At 40.3% G+C, this 15,698-nt stretch overlaps 2 protein-coding genes across 9 annotated transcripts in view; one reads left to right on the top strand and one right to left on the bottom strand.

Annotated features, from left to right (window-relative positions):
- The window catches only part of MTRR (5-methyltetrahydrofolate-homocysteine methyltransferase reductase), a 35,724-nt gene extending 31,467 nt beyond the window's left edge, over positions 1-4,257 (bottom strand). For 3 of the 5 annotated variants that reach the window (XR_012623440.1, XM_074825699.1, XM_074825726.1), the window contains exons 1-2: positions 4,119-4,257; positions 3,093-3,228 (exon numbers count right to left, since the gene is read on the bottom strand). The gene's annotated coding sequence lies outside the window, so the exon portion shown is untranslated. Of the gene's footprint in view, positions 1-3,092; positions 3,229-3,705; positions 3,811-4,118 lie in introns of all 5 variants that reach the window. The other 2 variants (XM_074825716.1, XM_074825708.1) reach the window with 2 other exon arrangements.
- Positions 4,258-4,342: 85 nt separating this feature from the next.
- Positions 4,343-14,257, top strand: FASTKD3 (FAST kinase domains 3). Of its 4 annotated transcripts, none has more exons than XM_074825674.1 (7): positions 4,343-4,367; positions 5,022-6,485; positions 9,677-9,762; positions 10,351-10,513; positions 11,683-11,752; positions 13,068-13,182; positions 13,972-14,257. In XM_074825674.1, the coding sequence occupies exons 2-7, from the start codon at positions 5,051-5,053 to the stop codon at positions 14,068-14,070; spliced, it is 1,968 nt and encodes a 655-aa protein (XP_074681775.1). In that variant the 5' UTR covers positions 4,343-4,367; positions 5,022-5,050; the 3' UTR covers positions 14,071-14,257. The 4 variants fall into 4 exon arrangements, with proteins under 4 accessions (XP_074681775.1, XP_074681774.1, XP_074681765.1 ...); XM_074825673.1 differs by having other exon boundaries at positions 4,346-4,481; XM_074825664.1 differs by having other exon boundaries at positions 4,346-4,827.
- The last annotated feature ends 1,441 nt before the right edge of the window (positions 14,258-15,698 follow it).

The following is a 15,698-nucleotide window of genomic DNA, read 5'->3' as shown; positions in this document are numbered from 1 at the left end:
GGTTGCAAAGGACTTGTGGTATTGGTCATATGTGCTGTACTGCCTTGATGTTGCAGTAATATTGAATATCCCCGGTATTAAGAATCTAGTTTGTAAACAATACAATAGAGAAACTAGTTTCAGGAAAGTATATACTATTTTTATTACATAAGTTATATTTTCTACTTCAAGTCAGTGACTGTTTTGGCTAATTTTCTGAAGTGTATTTGAAAACAAAACAAAACAAAACATAGATCTGGTGAAGTCAAACTACAATGCCTGAGAAAAAATATCTGTTTCTTCTTTTCTGAAATCGGTACTTTATCAGTACTGAATGCCTTTACGCTTTACTGTCCACTATGTCTATGTTTTAGAACACAAACACTGTTTTTTATTTCATATTTCAAAAAGGAGCTTCTTACATAAATGCATCTACAGAATTGACTGTTTAGGTTTTTTTCTCCTAAAAATAAGAAACCACCTTAAAGAAATCTGCTGTAGTATAAAATGCCACTTCCTCACAAAGTCTTGCAAGCAGCAAGATGAATGAGATGCATATCCTTATCAATTCACCTGTCCCATCGAAGTTGGAATGTGAGAAGTTTTCTTTCAAGATTTTGACACAGAACACAACAGATGTAAGGACAACTTCAAGAAGCAGTGAATAAGAGAGACAAGCAGAATGTCTCTCATTTGTGTATTACAAACTAATCTTCTGTCCATATTTTGTCACTGCTAGGGAGCTGCAGTAGAACTCAAATACCTAGAATTAGAACTGAGTAATTTTCAGTGCCCAACTCAAGATTTTTTTCACATGCCTGGGCCCAGTTTGCTGTACTTCACCTGTTGCTCCCACGGATTCAACTACGGAAAGCATTCAGCGTCCTAGCCACACACACTGATTTACGGAAACCTGTGACTAAGTAATTTGAGGCGCATCTTTTTCCTGTTTCTCTCAAAGGAAAACGAACATATCTCAACTGCATAAGAATACTGCACTCTACTGATTTGACATGATATTTCTCCCCACAGTACTGCGGAAGATTTCTCCTATTAGAATTCTTTTTCTTAAAGCATACTTGCCAATCAAAAGTGGTAAAACTAAGCTATGGCCTCTTAAGAGTACAATGCCTGTACCATACATGAATTCCATGAAAAATGTAATTACTAGTAAATTTTAAGGCCTTCATTGTATTTTGTTCTATTACATTTTCCATTATAGTTTTCACTTTAAATCAATTACATATTACCTAAAAATACTAATAATTACCTTAACAGTTGCTTTAAATAAATTCATTTAAATAACTGGCTTCATGTACATGTGCACAGAAGAAGATGCATACGCCAAAACAATGCACAATATTATTTTTCACCCTCCTTTTCCAAAAGAAATAAAAATAAATTTGGTGACACACAAATTATGATGATTCCTATGAAATAGTTTAAATACAGTTTAAATACCCTCAGATGCCTGTAGCTGTACAGAGTTATCCTAGTCATATGCTATGTTTTCACCCTAATTGTTTGTTGTCAGCAGGTGGCAATGCCTGTCTATAAATGGAGAAAAACAATAAAGATGAAGTGGAGTTTCATTACTACATTCTTTTTCATACCTCACAAAGGGAGGAAGATAATCAGTTTTCCACTGGGACCACATCATAGCACAGATGCCTTCTATACACAAATAGCTGAGGGGTAAGCTGCCAACATTATAGCCAGAGGATTACCAACAGACTTCAAACAAGAGTCAGCTTGGGAAGGTGCTCTGAGAAGCATGAAAATTTGCAATAGCAGGCAGAGAGGGCAACAGAAAGAACAGCAGTCACAATGGGGTTTGACATGGCCAGATGTTGCCCTAACAGCACCGTGACCTCTGTCTAGGCCAGGCAGGGCAGCCTCCCCATAAGACACTGTGAACTGCTTCTACTCCAGCTAGTACAGTAACAATAAAGGGTGCAAAAGTAGCGACCCACATCTTGGGTGCATGTATGTGAACTTACGGGGAGCTTTCTCACTGGTGTGTCACCTAGTAGATCGCATAGAGACATGAGTTAGAGCACCAACATCTCTCACAGAAGGCCAGAAGAGGGGATTGTGCTTGAGATGCCTACCTCCTGAGAGGGGACTGTGCATGTATGTGACAGCGCAAATGTGTGCTCCTGGGAAGGAGGGAGGCCACAATTAGACAACTCCTTGGAATTAGATACTGAAGGTATTATTAACAGGTGGCCAAGAAGGCCAATGGCATCCTGGCCTGTATCAGAAATAGCATGGCCAGCAGGGACAGGGAAGTGATCTTACCCCTGTACTCAGCACTGGTGAGGCCGCACCTCGATTACTGTGTTCAGTTTTGGGCCCCTCACTACAAAAAGGACATTGAATTACTCGAGTGTGTCCAGAGAAGGGCAACGAAGCTGGTGAAGGGTCTGGAGCACATGTCGTACGAGGAGCGGCTGAGGGAACTGGGGTTGTTTAGTTTGGAGAAGAGGAGGCTGAGGGGAGACCTCATCGCCCTCTACAACTACCTGAAAGGAGGTTGCAGAGAGCTGGGGATGAGCCTCTTTAACCAAGTAACAAGCGATAGGACAAGAGGGAATGGCCTCAAATTGCGCCAGGGAAGGTTTAGACTGGATATTAGGAAGTATTTCTTTACAGAACGGGTTGTTAGGTGTTGGAATGGGCTGCCCAGGGAGGTGGTGGAGTCCCCATCCCTGGAGGTGTTTAAGAGTCAGGTTGACATAGCACTGAGGGATATGGTGTAGTTGGGAACTGTCAGTGTTAGGTCAATGGTTGGACTGGATGATCTTCAAGGTCTTTTCCAACCTAGATGATTCTGTGATTCTGTAAGTGCCTAGTATCATATCTGTTGCATTGTTGCTATTGATCTTGAATATATAGTTCAATTAACTGACTAAACAGTAGTTAAATTAACTGCCTGACAGTTAATTATATCATTCATTGATCAATAAAATCCTTTGATCCTGATTCGATCTAAATTATTCAAGTTGAGGAGTTTCTTCCTGTGAGAGCATCTTCGCTGTCATCAACCAGAGGAGCTTCATGCACAAACTTATCAAGTGATGCCTGCTAAAAGGAAAATCAGTCACACCTACCTGCAGATGAACACAATCACAAAGCACGAACAGACTTGGACTCAGATGAACATACTGCCCACATTGCTCTTGCTTTGCGGTGCTATACAGTGTTCAAAGATGATATGCCACTTTCACTTATATAATATGAGTTCAACTGAAATAAAGAGGGGAAAAAATGATAATTCTTGACTAACGAGCTTTCTAGAGAATCCCTCTAACTTTAATAGTATTACCACACTAGCAGCCTTTAACGTTGATGTGTTGGTAGTGGCACATCAAAAACCAAAACAATGCTTAAGCTTGGACAACAACGCAGGATTTGCTGGCTCAAAGCAGGGCTTAACATGAAACTAAGGATGAAATTACAAATTATAGCACATCTGAACCAGTACTCGGAAAACTAACAGTCCACAAAAGATTAACAGGGAGTCCATCTATTCCATAACTCAACACACCGTAGGAGCAAACAAGCCACACAATTTCACTGAACCTGATGTGCTGGCCCCAGCAATTACACAGCTGTACTAAGGCCAGACTACCTACTTCATGAACTTGGTCTGTCAAAAATGTCAAACTGCGTGGCCATGGACAGGATAAAAACTCAAGAAACGGCTGCAGTAGCTTTACATACTTCTGTGTGGCTTTAAACTGGGTTGTGGGACTGTGCCTTCAGAACCATGAAGCCATTTCCATGTCATTTTTTCAAGTTAGTGCCTTGCTCAGAATCACTTTCACTCTGTGACCAAGACAAATATAAAAACCGTTAAAATTTCAACGAAACCTGCATGTGAAACCCTCCAGAGCCCAGGGCTGACCCTTCGCCCAGAAAAACTTGGTTGGACCAACCGCTGGGAAGGGGGAGAGCTGTCCCTGAAGAAGGACGGTGATTTCAGGGACCAAAAGCCAGGTCCACACCGCAAGCCTGAACGCCGCTGCAGCAACAGAGGCCTCCCGGAGGGCCGCCAGGCCGGGCCAGGCCGTGCGCCTCGCCTCGCCTCCCGCCCGGCGCCGCAGCTCTCCCCCGAGCGCGCACCCGACGCCCACCTGTGGGGAACGAGGCCGCTCGCGATGAAGGACGCGCTTGTGACCCACACGTACACAGGCACAAATTCGGCTCCGCAGGCAAAACCTCCAGCAGCAGCGAGGGGAGGAGGCGGCCACGCCGGGGCGGGGCGGGGCGAGCCGCGGCCCGCGGGAAAAGGCAGCGGCGGCGGCGGCGGCGCCCGGAAGTGGCTGGCGGGAGGGCGCCGGAAGCTCCCAGTAGCCCCCGCGCTGCCCGTCATGGCGGCGGAGGTGAGGCTCCCCGCGCCGCCTCAGCTCGGTCTCCGGCCCCGCCGGATGCCCCCAGCGGTGGAGGGAGGAAGAGGATGGAGGGGGAAGCGGCGCCCCGGCCCCGGGCAGGCAGCAGTAGGCGCTGGGGCGGGAGGGATGCGCCTTCGGGCCCTGCCCGTCCCCCGCCGCTCTCTCTGGAGGGAGGTGTCGGGCCCGTGAGGCGGAGCGGTGGCGGCGGAGAGGTCCCGCTGGGGCCGCCTCGCCCGAGTCAGGCTCGCCCATCGGTCGCCGCGCGAGTGCGGGACCCCCTCCGGCCGCGGTGGCGGGGGTGTGATCCGCTGCTGCCCAGCGCCCCAGCCCGCTGGGGTGGAGGGAAACGCGCCGCTGTGGAGTGCCTGACTGGGGAGGGGGGGTGGCTGCCTGTCTGTGTGCCCTTCTCTGTGTGTCCCCCACAGTGTTCTCCTGGGGACGCGGGACAGAGGTGCGTTGCCACCCACCACACATGTCTTGCCAGTCCCGGCAGTTTCTTCTCTTTGCTCTTTGTTATGCTGGTGGTCGTGGGAGAGGGATCATCCCAGTCCTGTCCAGCCACTATAAGTTTTTTTTTGGCTGCGTTTTAATGAGACTTACACAGTTTTCCAAGCTATACATTTATATGTATTTTTATTCCTCTAGGTATGTTTTGAGAACCCGCTTGATCCAATATGGCTTTGATTAGCCAAAAAAGTTTCCAGTTTTATTCATCCAGTACACCAGCAAGGAGGTCCATTTTGATGACTCTAAGCAAAAGGTTGAGCTTTATCAGTGGGAGGCGAAAGCCCCAAAACTGTAGCTCTGTAGCTACGAGGATGCTATGTTTCAGAGATAAATCTCAGTATGTGTTTTGTAGAAAAAAACACGTACAACTGCGGATGCAGTCTCTTTCAGTTAATGAAACTGTGTATCTTTGTGGAGATACTGAGAGCAGTACTAAATCTAATAACATGTGGATAGATGAAGAACTATTTTTTAAGAAGTTGAACAGCCTTTGTACATCGAAAGAGATTTTTGACTTTCTTAGCTCTCTGGAAGTCATGTCTGATACTATGGCATCAGGAGCCCTACAGAGGATTTCTGAAGTTGAGGAGGATGACAATGGTCTGAAAAACCCTGAAGAAGTGTTAGAGAATGAAGTTTTCAGGGCATTATGCTTCCAGTTTGAATTTGAATCCTCAAAACTGTCAAACACTGGGCTGCTGAATGCATTGCAAGCTTTGATAAAACTGCGTATAGATCCCCAGAGTACGCTGATGGCAAGCTTGCTTGCAGAGGGTGAGGAACGGCTTGGTAAAGGACAGCTGACTACTAAAAATCTGTGTGCTTTCGGAGAGAGCTTGCTTGAGTTGGAAGGCCCAAGTTGTGCGATGCTGGAACAAATTGTGAACCACATGCAAACAAAAGACATTGCGAAGTGGAGTCCTAGGGAAATAGTGATGGTTTATAAGATGCTGCAGGTGACTGTCAGGGAAGGGGAAAATTACCAAGGCTTGCTGAACAGACTAAACAGTGTCACTTTAACCATAGTTTCCCAGCTAAGCCCAAAATTCACAAGCATAATACTGAATTCACTGGTTGTTCTTCAGCAGACTCGGGCAGTTCCCTTAGTCACAGCACTGTGTAAACATTCTGTGAAGCATACTCCATATTTCACTGATGATGAACTGGTAAATGTACTGGAAGCCTTCCTATACTTTGGACATCGTGAACAGATTTTTACAGAGGCACTGGAAACACGTGTTCCCAAGTCCATCTTCACTATGCATCCTCAAACAGTCAGCAAAGTCATGCACTACTGCTGCCAAAAGATGATCCTTTCTAAGCCCATCTTTGATGCAGCTGCAGAAGGTTTCATTTCTGATGCTGACAGATTTACCACTGATCAGATTGCTGGGTATATTATACCATTTGGGACTCTTAACTATTTGCCTCCAAGTGCTTCTTCCTTGTTTAGGAAGCTTGAAATGGTACTGCATACTCGCCTTAGTCACTTTCAGCCTCACACCTTGCTGAACCTGCTACACTCGTGTGTCCTTATTCAACGTTATCCAGTAAATTTTCTGCCAAAAATATTTAGTCCCTATTTTCTGCAACAGCTTCAAGGTAAGGAGCAGTGTTTCTCTTGTGATGGTCTGCATTTCTTTCTATTACGTGACGTGTCTCTTGTCAAGCACCCATTTCTTACCACTTTCATCTGTCAAATCAACAATGACCTGGTTAAGGTGACTGAGAATAGTGATCAGGAGGCCAAAGGCTGTTGCTTCCTTGTCACAGCTGCAGTTGTGTTTCAGTTTGTGTCATTTAGGGGAGTTTGAAAATTGCACTGTATAATCTTAAACAGAGATTTGAATTCCCTTAAAACTTTATTTCAGTTAATCCTTCTGCTTTTCTAAAAAGTGCTGACGTTCTGGTTTTCCACGTTTGTCCTTTGTCTCATACAGGATTTAAATGCTAAGTTATTCTGTACAGGAAATGTGTTACTTTTAACTTCTGTGCCTATGCAGTGACGGATGTGAATACTCACAATGAAGTGAGACTGTGTTACTATGAGATGGGTAACACTAGAAAGGCTATTGAGACCAGTTAGTATAGAACTAACAAGACTGAGACCAAAAGTGGTAGATTTTTTAATGGCAATGATACTTGGAATGACGTATGAGTAAAAACAGTTTAGTGATTCTGGGTTAATTTTTCTCTAAATTGCTGCATTGTAATGACGGCCACGTGAGGGAGGTAGCATAAAGGTGGAACACTGGATAGTGAGTCCTGAGACTTGACTTCTATTTTGGGTGTAGCCCCCCATTTACTTTGTGGCTTTGGGCAAGTCACTTCACTTTTCTATGTCTCTTTCTTCCCCAGCAATTGTTTGCTTTGCTTACTTGGATCTAATACTCCTTAGGGTCAGGACTGGCTCTTAGGCATTTTACTCAGGGGCTAGCCCAAAGGAGGACATTTAAAAAAACAATAGAAATACTAGTAGTTCTGATTGTGAAGCTAAAATAATTACCTTCTGCTTGTGCACCGCTGGGTAGATTTAAGATTTTGCTGCTGGTCTTTTTAAGGTTAAGTCCTCTGTGACTTTGCATAATCCTTATTTGTGGATACTTTCCTAAGCATCAAAACCACTCTCTTCCGGAGGCTCTAAGGGCAAGGTACATTATCACCGTTGTCAGAAAACCACCTTTTTGTAGCTTTTAAAATTACTACCAAATTATAATATGCAAGAAAAGTTACAGTAACTGCTCCACAGCTTACTTGCAATTATGTTACTAGCAAGCTCACCTATTGCTACAGAAAGAATTCATTGTTGCATTTAAAAAAATAGTCTAAAAATCCCTGTAAACTTTGGTCAAGATTAGTACAAATTCTAGAGAGAAGTGAGGTGAAATGTATCGTTGGGACAAAAAGAATTTAAATTACTGTTATTGATAAGAACATGTTACAATTAAATACACAGAGTTTGTAAATCTCAGGCAGTACAAAATGTGTTTTTCAAATACTATTTTGCCTTATGATTCAAGTAAGGTTCATTGCATGTAAGTGATTCTAGCGCTTTATTTCTTACCTTCTGCCAACCTGAATCATGTCCATCTTTTCAGGTGGGGGTAAGGTAGAACCAGGTCTGGACTTCTGCTGTCATCTCTACTCTTCCGTCCTTTCAGGATAATGATTATTGTGTTATATTCTTGCTTCCAGCTTGGTTGTATTTCTCTTTCATATTGTATTACAATCAGCTTGTGAAAGCTGAAAAGGGTAAATGGATAAAGCTGAAAAAATGAATTTGCAGTGCATAATGGTTGGCTTAATTAAAACTGAAGTGAGATCTGAACCAGTAAAACATAACAGCATCATAAATGTGAGCAGTTAAGGATAGACTGGTATGGGTTTTTTTAATTATCTAGGTAAAAATGTAAAATTCTAAGGCTCACATATGTTTAAACAAAACATAAAGACTGGTGCTTCGTTCTGGTTTTCAAATTACATTTAATCTAAAATCTGATATGGTTATGTGATGCTTCCTTCTGCTGCAATACTCTCTGACAACGACAGTCATCTGGTGGAGGCTTCCTGTGCCTGTCCTTGTTCCATGCCCTGAGCTCCTTTCCTTTCTGCCTCTGAGCAAGCATTATAGTCCCATCCTTGGCCCTATGTCTTACCATACTGAGGAAAACGTTATGAAATTTAAAAATCTACCTCATGGTTTATTCTGTCTTGCTTAGGAGATCACAGAGTCTGCTCACCCGCTGCTTCTAAGACTGTCTTGTCTGCAAGGGCTGCCTTCGCTTAAATTTTTTTTTCTCCAGTCTAGTAAGCTTCTAGGACATCCCCCATGTGATAGCCTGTCCTTGGCTCTATTGCATAATCCTACGCTCTTGGAGACAAACCTATTATGAACAACACAGTTGTAAGCTATAGATTTCAAGTAATTCTGTGTTAGATACTAAAGCATATTTAGCGGCATTATAGGAATATGTAAGCTATACCAGAAAGATAAGTGACTTCTCAAGATCCCAGCTAAGATTGCTCTGTTAATAAAACTCTATATAATGTCAAGTTTTCAAAGTGATCAGAAACTTTGGTTACTTGATGTTTAGCTGTTCAATGTGAAATACCTTAAGGGATTGAGTTTTAGAAAGCAGACGTGTCTCATGTCCCAAAAACCAGAATGTCTTTTAAAGTTCTCAAGATGATACTTAGAAAATGAGAAACCTCACAGTACCAATTACTTTGACTATGTCCTTCTAAATCAATGAAGGTATTCCACTAGAGTGGTCAAAGTTCAGAACAGGAACTTGAGAAGATGACCTGCATGATTAGCATCTTACACTACATCAGGTTTTTACCATTCTGTATAATACTTGCATGTAACATGAAAGATGCTTCAAGTATACACTTGTAGACAAATCTTCGGAAATTCTTCAGTATTATCCACTACTTTCAGATAAAAAAAACCCACCCAACTGAGTAAAACAGTGAGATCCTGGGATTATAATTTAGGGAGAAGGGGCTGTAGGAAGAATGAAATGATCTCTCAGATCATTTTCTTTTTTGTGAAAGAATATGACAGTCTTAAATAAGATCTTGTTGTGGGTTTTTTTGTGTAATTTCTGTAAATAATTTCTTCATTTTTCTAACTACATCATTTCACAACTGATCTTTCTGTTCATTCAAACAATTATCAAGTGGCTTCTCTGCATGTTAAACTGAATAGCTTTTCCTAACTTTTGCATGATGGTTTGCATAAAGATACTTTGTTGAAGGTACACCTGAAAGCCTGAATATTGTTGTTTCAGCTCAGCCACCTGGTTTGGACAGAATTGCTACCTCCCAGCTAACCCAGCTTTTTCTGACTGTTACTCTGGAGTGTCCATTTTATGAGGTATGGTATATATGAAACCAGAACTGATGTTAGAAGAGGAGATATGGTCATTAGGGCCCTGTTGATAATTGGTTGAGGAGTGTCTTCCTCATAAAAACATTGGAATTGGATGAAACAGCTTTTTTTTTCACTGATGAAAATGTGAAGCATTTCTACATGTTTGACGGACTTGATATATTTCTGTGTTTGACAGAATTGACTAGCTCTAAGTTAAAGTGCTTTTTATGTATTTCTGAGTACTTTTCCAACAAATACTCCTTTTTTAGGTTTGGCTTGTGAAGTCTTAGAGCACAAAAGAAATCAGGCACTTTGATGTTGGCCTGACTGCAGAGAAATGGAAACAGTTGTGCATTTCTCATGAGCAATATGTTCAGCATGATAGCATAGAAGCTTGCTGAAGATGTTCTGGTGGTTGCTTTGGGGTATTTTTTTTATAAATTTCAGCAAAGCATACCTCAGACTGTAGGTCTCTCCATAGACATGGCTTTGAAATGCACAGAATACATTTTGCTACATTAATAGGAGGTAACTACAAAAATGTTATCTCCCTTTTTCTTCTGTTTGATTTGGTTTTCTGTCATTATGTAGGGTCCCAAACTCCTTCCAAAGTACCAAGTAAAGGCCTTTTTCATGCCTCACAGTTCTCTGGATGTTCACCTCCTCAAGAGGGTGAAGGCTGGATTACTTTATTTACTGAAAAAAAGAACATATTTTGCATCAGAGGTATCAACACCGTATTTCTATATGGTTGGTAAGTAACATTTCTTTAGATTAATAATAAAATAGTCAAAACTTTAGGCTCGATTATTTTCCTGAAATAAAAATGATTGATTTTATTCCCTTTCTGGGCATTCTAAATTGTGCAAATACAGAAAAACTAAACTGGAATGCAAAACTCTATAAAAGGTCTGAAATGAGGTAACATCATGGGAACTTTAAGTAAATGCATTTTTAAAGTCAGAAAGAAGAACAGAGAGACAAAAGAACTGCAATGTTTCTTGGAATTTACACGGCCAGTCTGCACTGAAAATAGCTGCTAACTCTGGTATTCTGTATTTTTATGATCAGCTCCTCTTTTACTTATCCTGTAACCAATTTGTATGATGTAAAAAAAAAATGAGGCAATGCCACTTGCCTGATCTCTCTGGTTTGGTGGTGAGTAGGGAAAGGGAGAGCTATAGAAGGTTGTGGTTGTCAGCCCTCTGCCCTGCTCAGCTGGGCTCCTCTCCCCTTAGCAAGAACTATTGACTACATATAGTCAGTGGGGGTTTGTGGACTAAAAGAGAGGAGTGATCAAAACAGAGTGTTTCATGCACCAGGAAAGGAAACAGAGAAGATAATGATGAGGAAAGATATGTGCCCAGGAGGGGTGGATGATAAATAACGGTTTGAGGGAAGGGCCATTGGAGGGATTTAAAAAAAAAAAAATGGAGAGGGACGATTCAAGAATTATTCTGCATTTCAGCATCCATGTGGGGTTGAAGTTGGCAGGGTTTAGGTCCAAAACTCTGCTTGCAAATTGACGTAATCTATAAAATTAGGGAATTAGAAAAAATAAAGGGCGGGGGGGAGAGAGAGAGAGAGTGAGAGTGTGAGTGTGTCTCTCCCCAAAGCTGTCAAAATTCCAGAGGCCCTAGGCAGCCTGCTAAAGTGCCATTTCACTACATTATGGTTTTTAGTGCACTTGGAACACTACTTTGCTGTCAGCATTTTGAAAGGCTGAAGTGTTACTTATTATCACTCATTTGTGTTAAATAGTCGACACATGTCTTTTGCAAGCCTCTGTGATTCAGAAAAAAGTATTGCGATAGTATTTTAGTTATTTTATAAAACAATGAACTGTAAGGGGATGAGAATTACCGTAAAGAGTTTGTTATATTAAATGAGTTTTAATGTCACTTCTCTTTTCATTTATATTAGATATTGAGATTAAATTAGATGAAGAAGGTTTTGTATTGCCTGCTGCCCAGTGTGAAGAGGTATACAGACGGTAAGAGAATAAGAGAAAACACTGGTAAAATGTTGTTTAACATTGACGAAGAGCATTCAGGGTGAAACTCTGGCAAAATTTGAGCTTGGAGTTTTCCATTGACCTCAACAAAGTTCAGGTTTCACATTGAAACCACTGGCAAAAGGACAATGCTGGCAAAATTAACATTCTGTACTTTTTCCTCATTGTTTTGCCTCCTGACTATACAGTGTCAGATTCTCTTTACTGAGTGACAGTCAGGATCAAAGTGATCCTGATTTGGCTTATAGTAGTGTATTTTGATCTTCTGTAATTCATTTTCAAATAAAAACCAAGTTAATTCTAATTGAGCATGTCTGTGTAGATTTAACACAGTTTAAGACAGTTTGAGTTCACAAATTTACTTCTCTAAGGAATCCTGTGTAATGATGATATTTGCTACAGATGCTGTTTTTATTGAAAAATGCATAGATGTTTAAAAAGTATGCTAAACAAGGATTATTTTGAGAAACCTTGGATACAAAGTTACGTAACCTGCCTGTGTGGTATTTGCAACTGCACTTCTGTGGATAAAGCAAAAGTCTTTGAAAAGGTTATATTTTTTCAAGCTTAACCTTCACAAGACTCACACACTAATATAGGTTCTTTCAAAAATCCCATGCTTAAATGTTTAAGAATGGGCTTTGATCTTTTTTTTTTTTTAAATTACAGCTTTCATGTGTAAATAAGGTCACACTATATTTAACATACTGAAAATTTAAGCAACTTTTTTACAGTGGATATACAGTGGATATAATTTTGGTTTAAGTTGATGTGATTTTTATCACCAAGGAGAAAAAATATAGTTATAATCCATGATGCCGCCAACCCTATGTACAGGTTTAACTTAAAACAGATTTAGCTTAAACTTAACTTTAACTCTGACAGGTTTAACAGGTATGCTAATGAATAAATTAGCTGCTGAAATGTTTTCAAGGTGAGACAAGTATTTTGTATGGTTTTCCTTCTAGAAGAATTCAAAATAGCTTACCAATAGTAGCATTAAAAATATCAAACTCTTATTAACTTGTATGGTAGTTTTTGTTCAGAGCATATAAATAAGCTTTTCCAATCAGTTTTACTAAGCTTCAGGCTTTCCCTTTCCCACCCCTACATTGATTGATTTAAATTGTCCTGAACCAGGTAATTCCCATCCCACAACATCTAATTCTTGGAGGTATTAGGGAGTAAGAGTGGAGGTATTGTCCCATGCTTCTTAGGAATTGCAATAGTTGTGGTGATTAAAATAACTGATTTTTTTTTTTTTTTTTGATACTACACTTGTGCTTGATTTTAGAATTGCCCTCTGTGTTGATGGTCAAAATAGATTTTGCATTAATAGCCACAATCTGTTGGGAGAAGAAGCTATTAAACAGAGACATCTTCAGTTACTTGGTTATGAAGTTGTGCAGGTAAAGTTCAGAGACAGTGGTTTGCTTTTGCTCTGGCTAACAAAACAAGTGAAAAATGATTATTTTATAATGCTTAAAACTGTAGCTGCAATTACTTCCCAAGGCAGATGTAATCTTGCCCTTTCTATATTGTGTTCTCTCTGCCTAGCTTTTGCATGTTTGAGGGTGTTACAGAAATTCCTTTTTTCTTCCTTGGATCAATTAGTGTATTCTGCCTGTGTTTTCTGCCAAATAGTGGCTGCTTGAAAGAGTACTTCTCTGCAGTGATTAAGGTTCAAATCTTGACTTAAAGGAAAGTGTTCTGTAAGAGTTCAGTAGAATTGGGATTTTTAATTAAATACTTTTTGGAAAAGGTCTGAATTTGGAGTTTACAAAAAAGGAGTTAAAAAATGAGCTGGTTTGTATTGTAAGTATTTTCACAAGAATACATCCTTTGAAAGAGTACAACCTGTTGAATTAAAAGGGATATTTTTATCTTTAAACATACTTTGGACCAAAACAGTTACTTGTAGATTTTTTGAGATTTTCTTTTCCATTTATAATCACTTATCACATAAGCCTAACTCCGTTATACTTAACCTAGTTTAAACTGTAATGGATGTCACTCTTTGTTTTACAATAATCTCTATTCAGGTGATTTACAAATCAGTAATACATTTAGGATTAAATGTTTAATTTTAAACCAGACAAATATTTGATATGTAATTTTACATCTGCTTAATGAATATCAGTCTTACCCAGTTGTTTATTAGAAGGTATTTCCAGCAATCATTTTTGTTTTGTTTCCAGATTCCATTTTTTGAGATAGAGAGTCTACAAAATTGCAGAAAAATGGCAGAATATCTACACAAAAAAATCTTTCCTCATACATATGGACTCAGCTGCTGACACTGGAGAAAAATACTAAATCATAGTTGACCTTCTGTACTGTAATGTGTAAATATTGTGCATGGAAGAACAATTCTGTTTTCTAAATAACTCCACCGAAGATAATCCGAGCTTCTGAATGTGAGACCTTCCAATATTTGGAACAATTGATATGTAAAGAGTGATAAAGAACAACATATTTTCTTAAGTCTTGTGTCAATATTTATTTTAAGTTAACAGATTTAAGTGTCAGACAGTCAGTGCTGCATTTCTTTTATATTTTCACTGGTTCTAACAAACAACTGCAAATGGACAGATGTGAGTATTCAAGGATACTGGCTGGTCTGAATGTACAGAATGTGCTGTGCTACCTACCAATCAGGGCTTTTCTTGACAGTATAAAAAGAAATTGTGCAGTTCACTCATAGCTGTTTGTGTGGTTTCCCAAATGTTTCGTAAAACTAAAATTTGCAGTAGTTGCACAACCAGTATTGGCTTATTGCTCATACTTTAGAGACAGAGAGTGCTGTTCACTAAATAGCAATGCCTTACAGAAAATGAGAGTGTTTTTATTAAAAAGATTCGCTTTACTTTTTAAAAGAACAGCTGCCACAGGGTCGTGGACTTGCACAGCTGTCTCTGTGGGGGCCACCCAATGTTCCGGGTATGTACTATTTGTAGTTTTGTCTTTGGTGGCAGTTTTAGCTAAACTGTCTAAACGGGGTCATGTATGCGCTCCAGAGTTCCTTCAGTTTACAGCCTGCCATTCATTTCGCTCTGACGCTCAGAAGAACTATGTCCTATGCAGTCCTTTTTTGTGTACAAGTATAAATTCTGGCTGAAGGGTGGAACTGAGAACTGAAACTAGTAACCACTTCAGCTGGAACGAGTGTGCCCTAACTTGGGTCAGTGTGTTGCTTTACAGACGGATGAAGGGAAGATAACACGGCCTTAGTTCCGATCGCATAATGTATACTTGATGAACTGCCATGAAAAACACATTTTCAAGTTAGCTTGTGCATCCTGTGAATTATTATTTATGAGTAGCATAGTAGAATTCCCAGCGTCAACCCGCTTTAACTGTTATGATTTGATACAAAAAAGGTGAAACTTTTACATCATTGAAGCTCTGTACATTTCACCAGTAGATGCAGAACGTGCCCATTTTTTCCTTCCAAGGCTACTGTCAAGAATTTGTGAGTTGCTCGTGTCTGTCAATTGTCCCAACAATCCCTGGAGATTTTTGGATGCAAAATCCAGATCCAAAATATGATTTACATTGTGTCATGCTGTGCATTCTGTTCATGTTAATTTGTTGTGTGTATAAAACCCTTACTCACTGCAGTACGTCAGCACTGACAGGTGAGGGAGCATCAAGAGGTAATGAGATTCTTTCCAACAGTGTAATAGGAAGCTTATAGCACATCCGTAACCTAACGGTTGTCATCCTAGCAAAGAGAGATTGAAGGAGAATGACTGAAATGTCTTTGCAGACATTTACATGGAACTTATCCCTGATACAGAAGAAATTGTCAAGGTATTCTTTTGACACTAATTGAGCATTGAAGGGAGAAGTCAACCACTCAGAACTGAATGAGAAACATGTAGTAGGAGGAACAACCTGTGAAAAGCCTTCAAAGGTGAGGAGG

Source organism: Strix aluco, chromosome 1 (genome assembly GCF_031877795.1).
Source record: "Strix aluco isolate bStrAlu1 chromosome 1, bStrAlu1.hap1, whole genome shotgun sequence".
NCBI lineage: Eukaryota > Metazoa > Chordata > Aves > Strigiformes > Strigidae > Strix > Strix aluco.
Note: the sequence above shows the minus strand (reverse complement) of the source record. Positions and strands in the feature narration are given on the sequence as shown.

Coding starts and splice junctions, on each gene's coding strand:
- FASTKD3 (XM_074825674.1), top strand. CDS start 5,051: ATGGCTTTGATTAGCCAAAAAAGTTTCCAGTTTTATTCATCCAGTACA. Junction 10,514..11,682: donor ACCGTATTTCTATATGGTTG/GTAAGTAACATT, acceptor CATTTATATTAG/ATATTGAGATTAAATTAGAT. Junction 13,183..13,971: donor TTGGTTATGAAGTTGTGCAG/GTAAAGTTCAGA, acceptor TTTTGTTTCCAG/ATTCCATTTTTTGAGATAGA.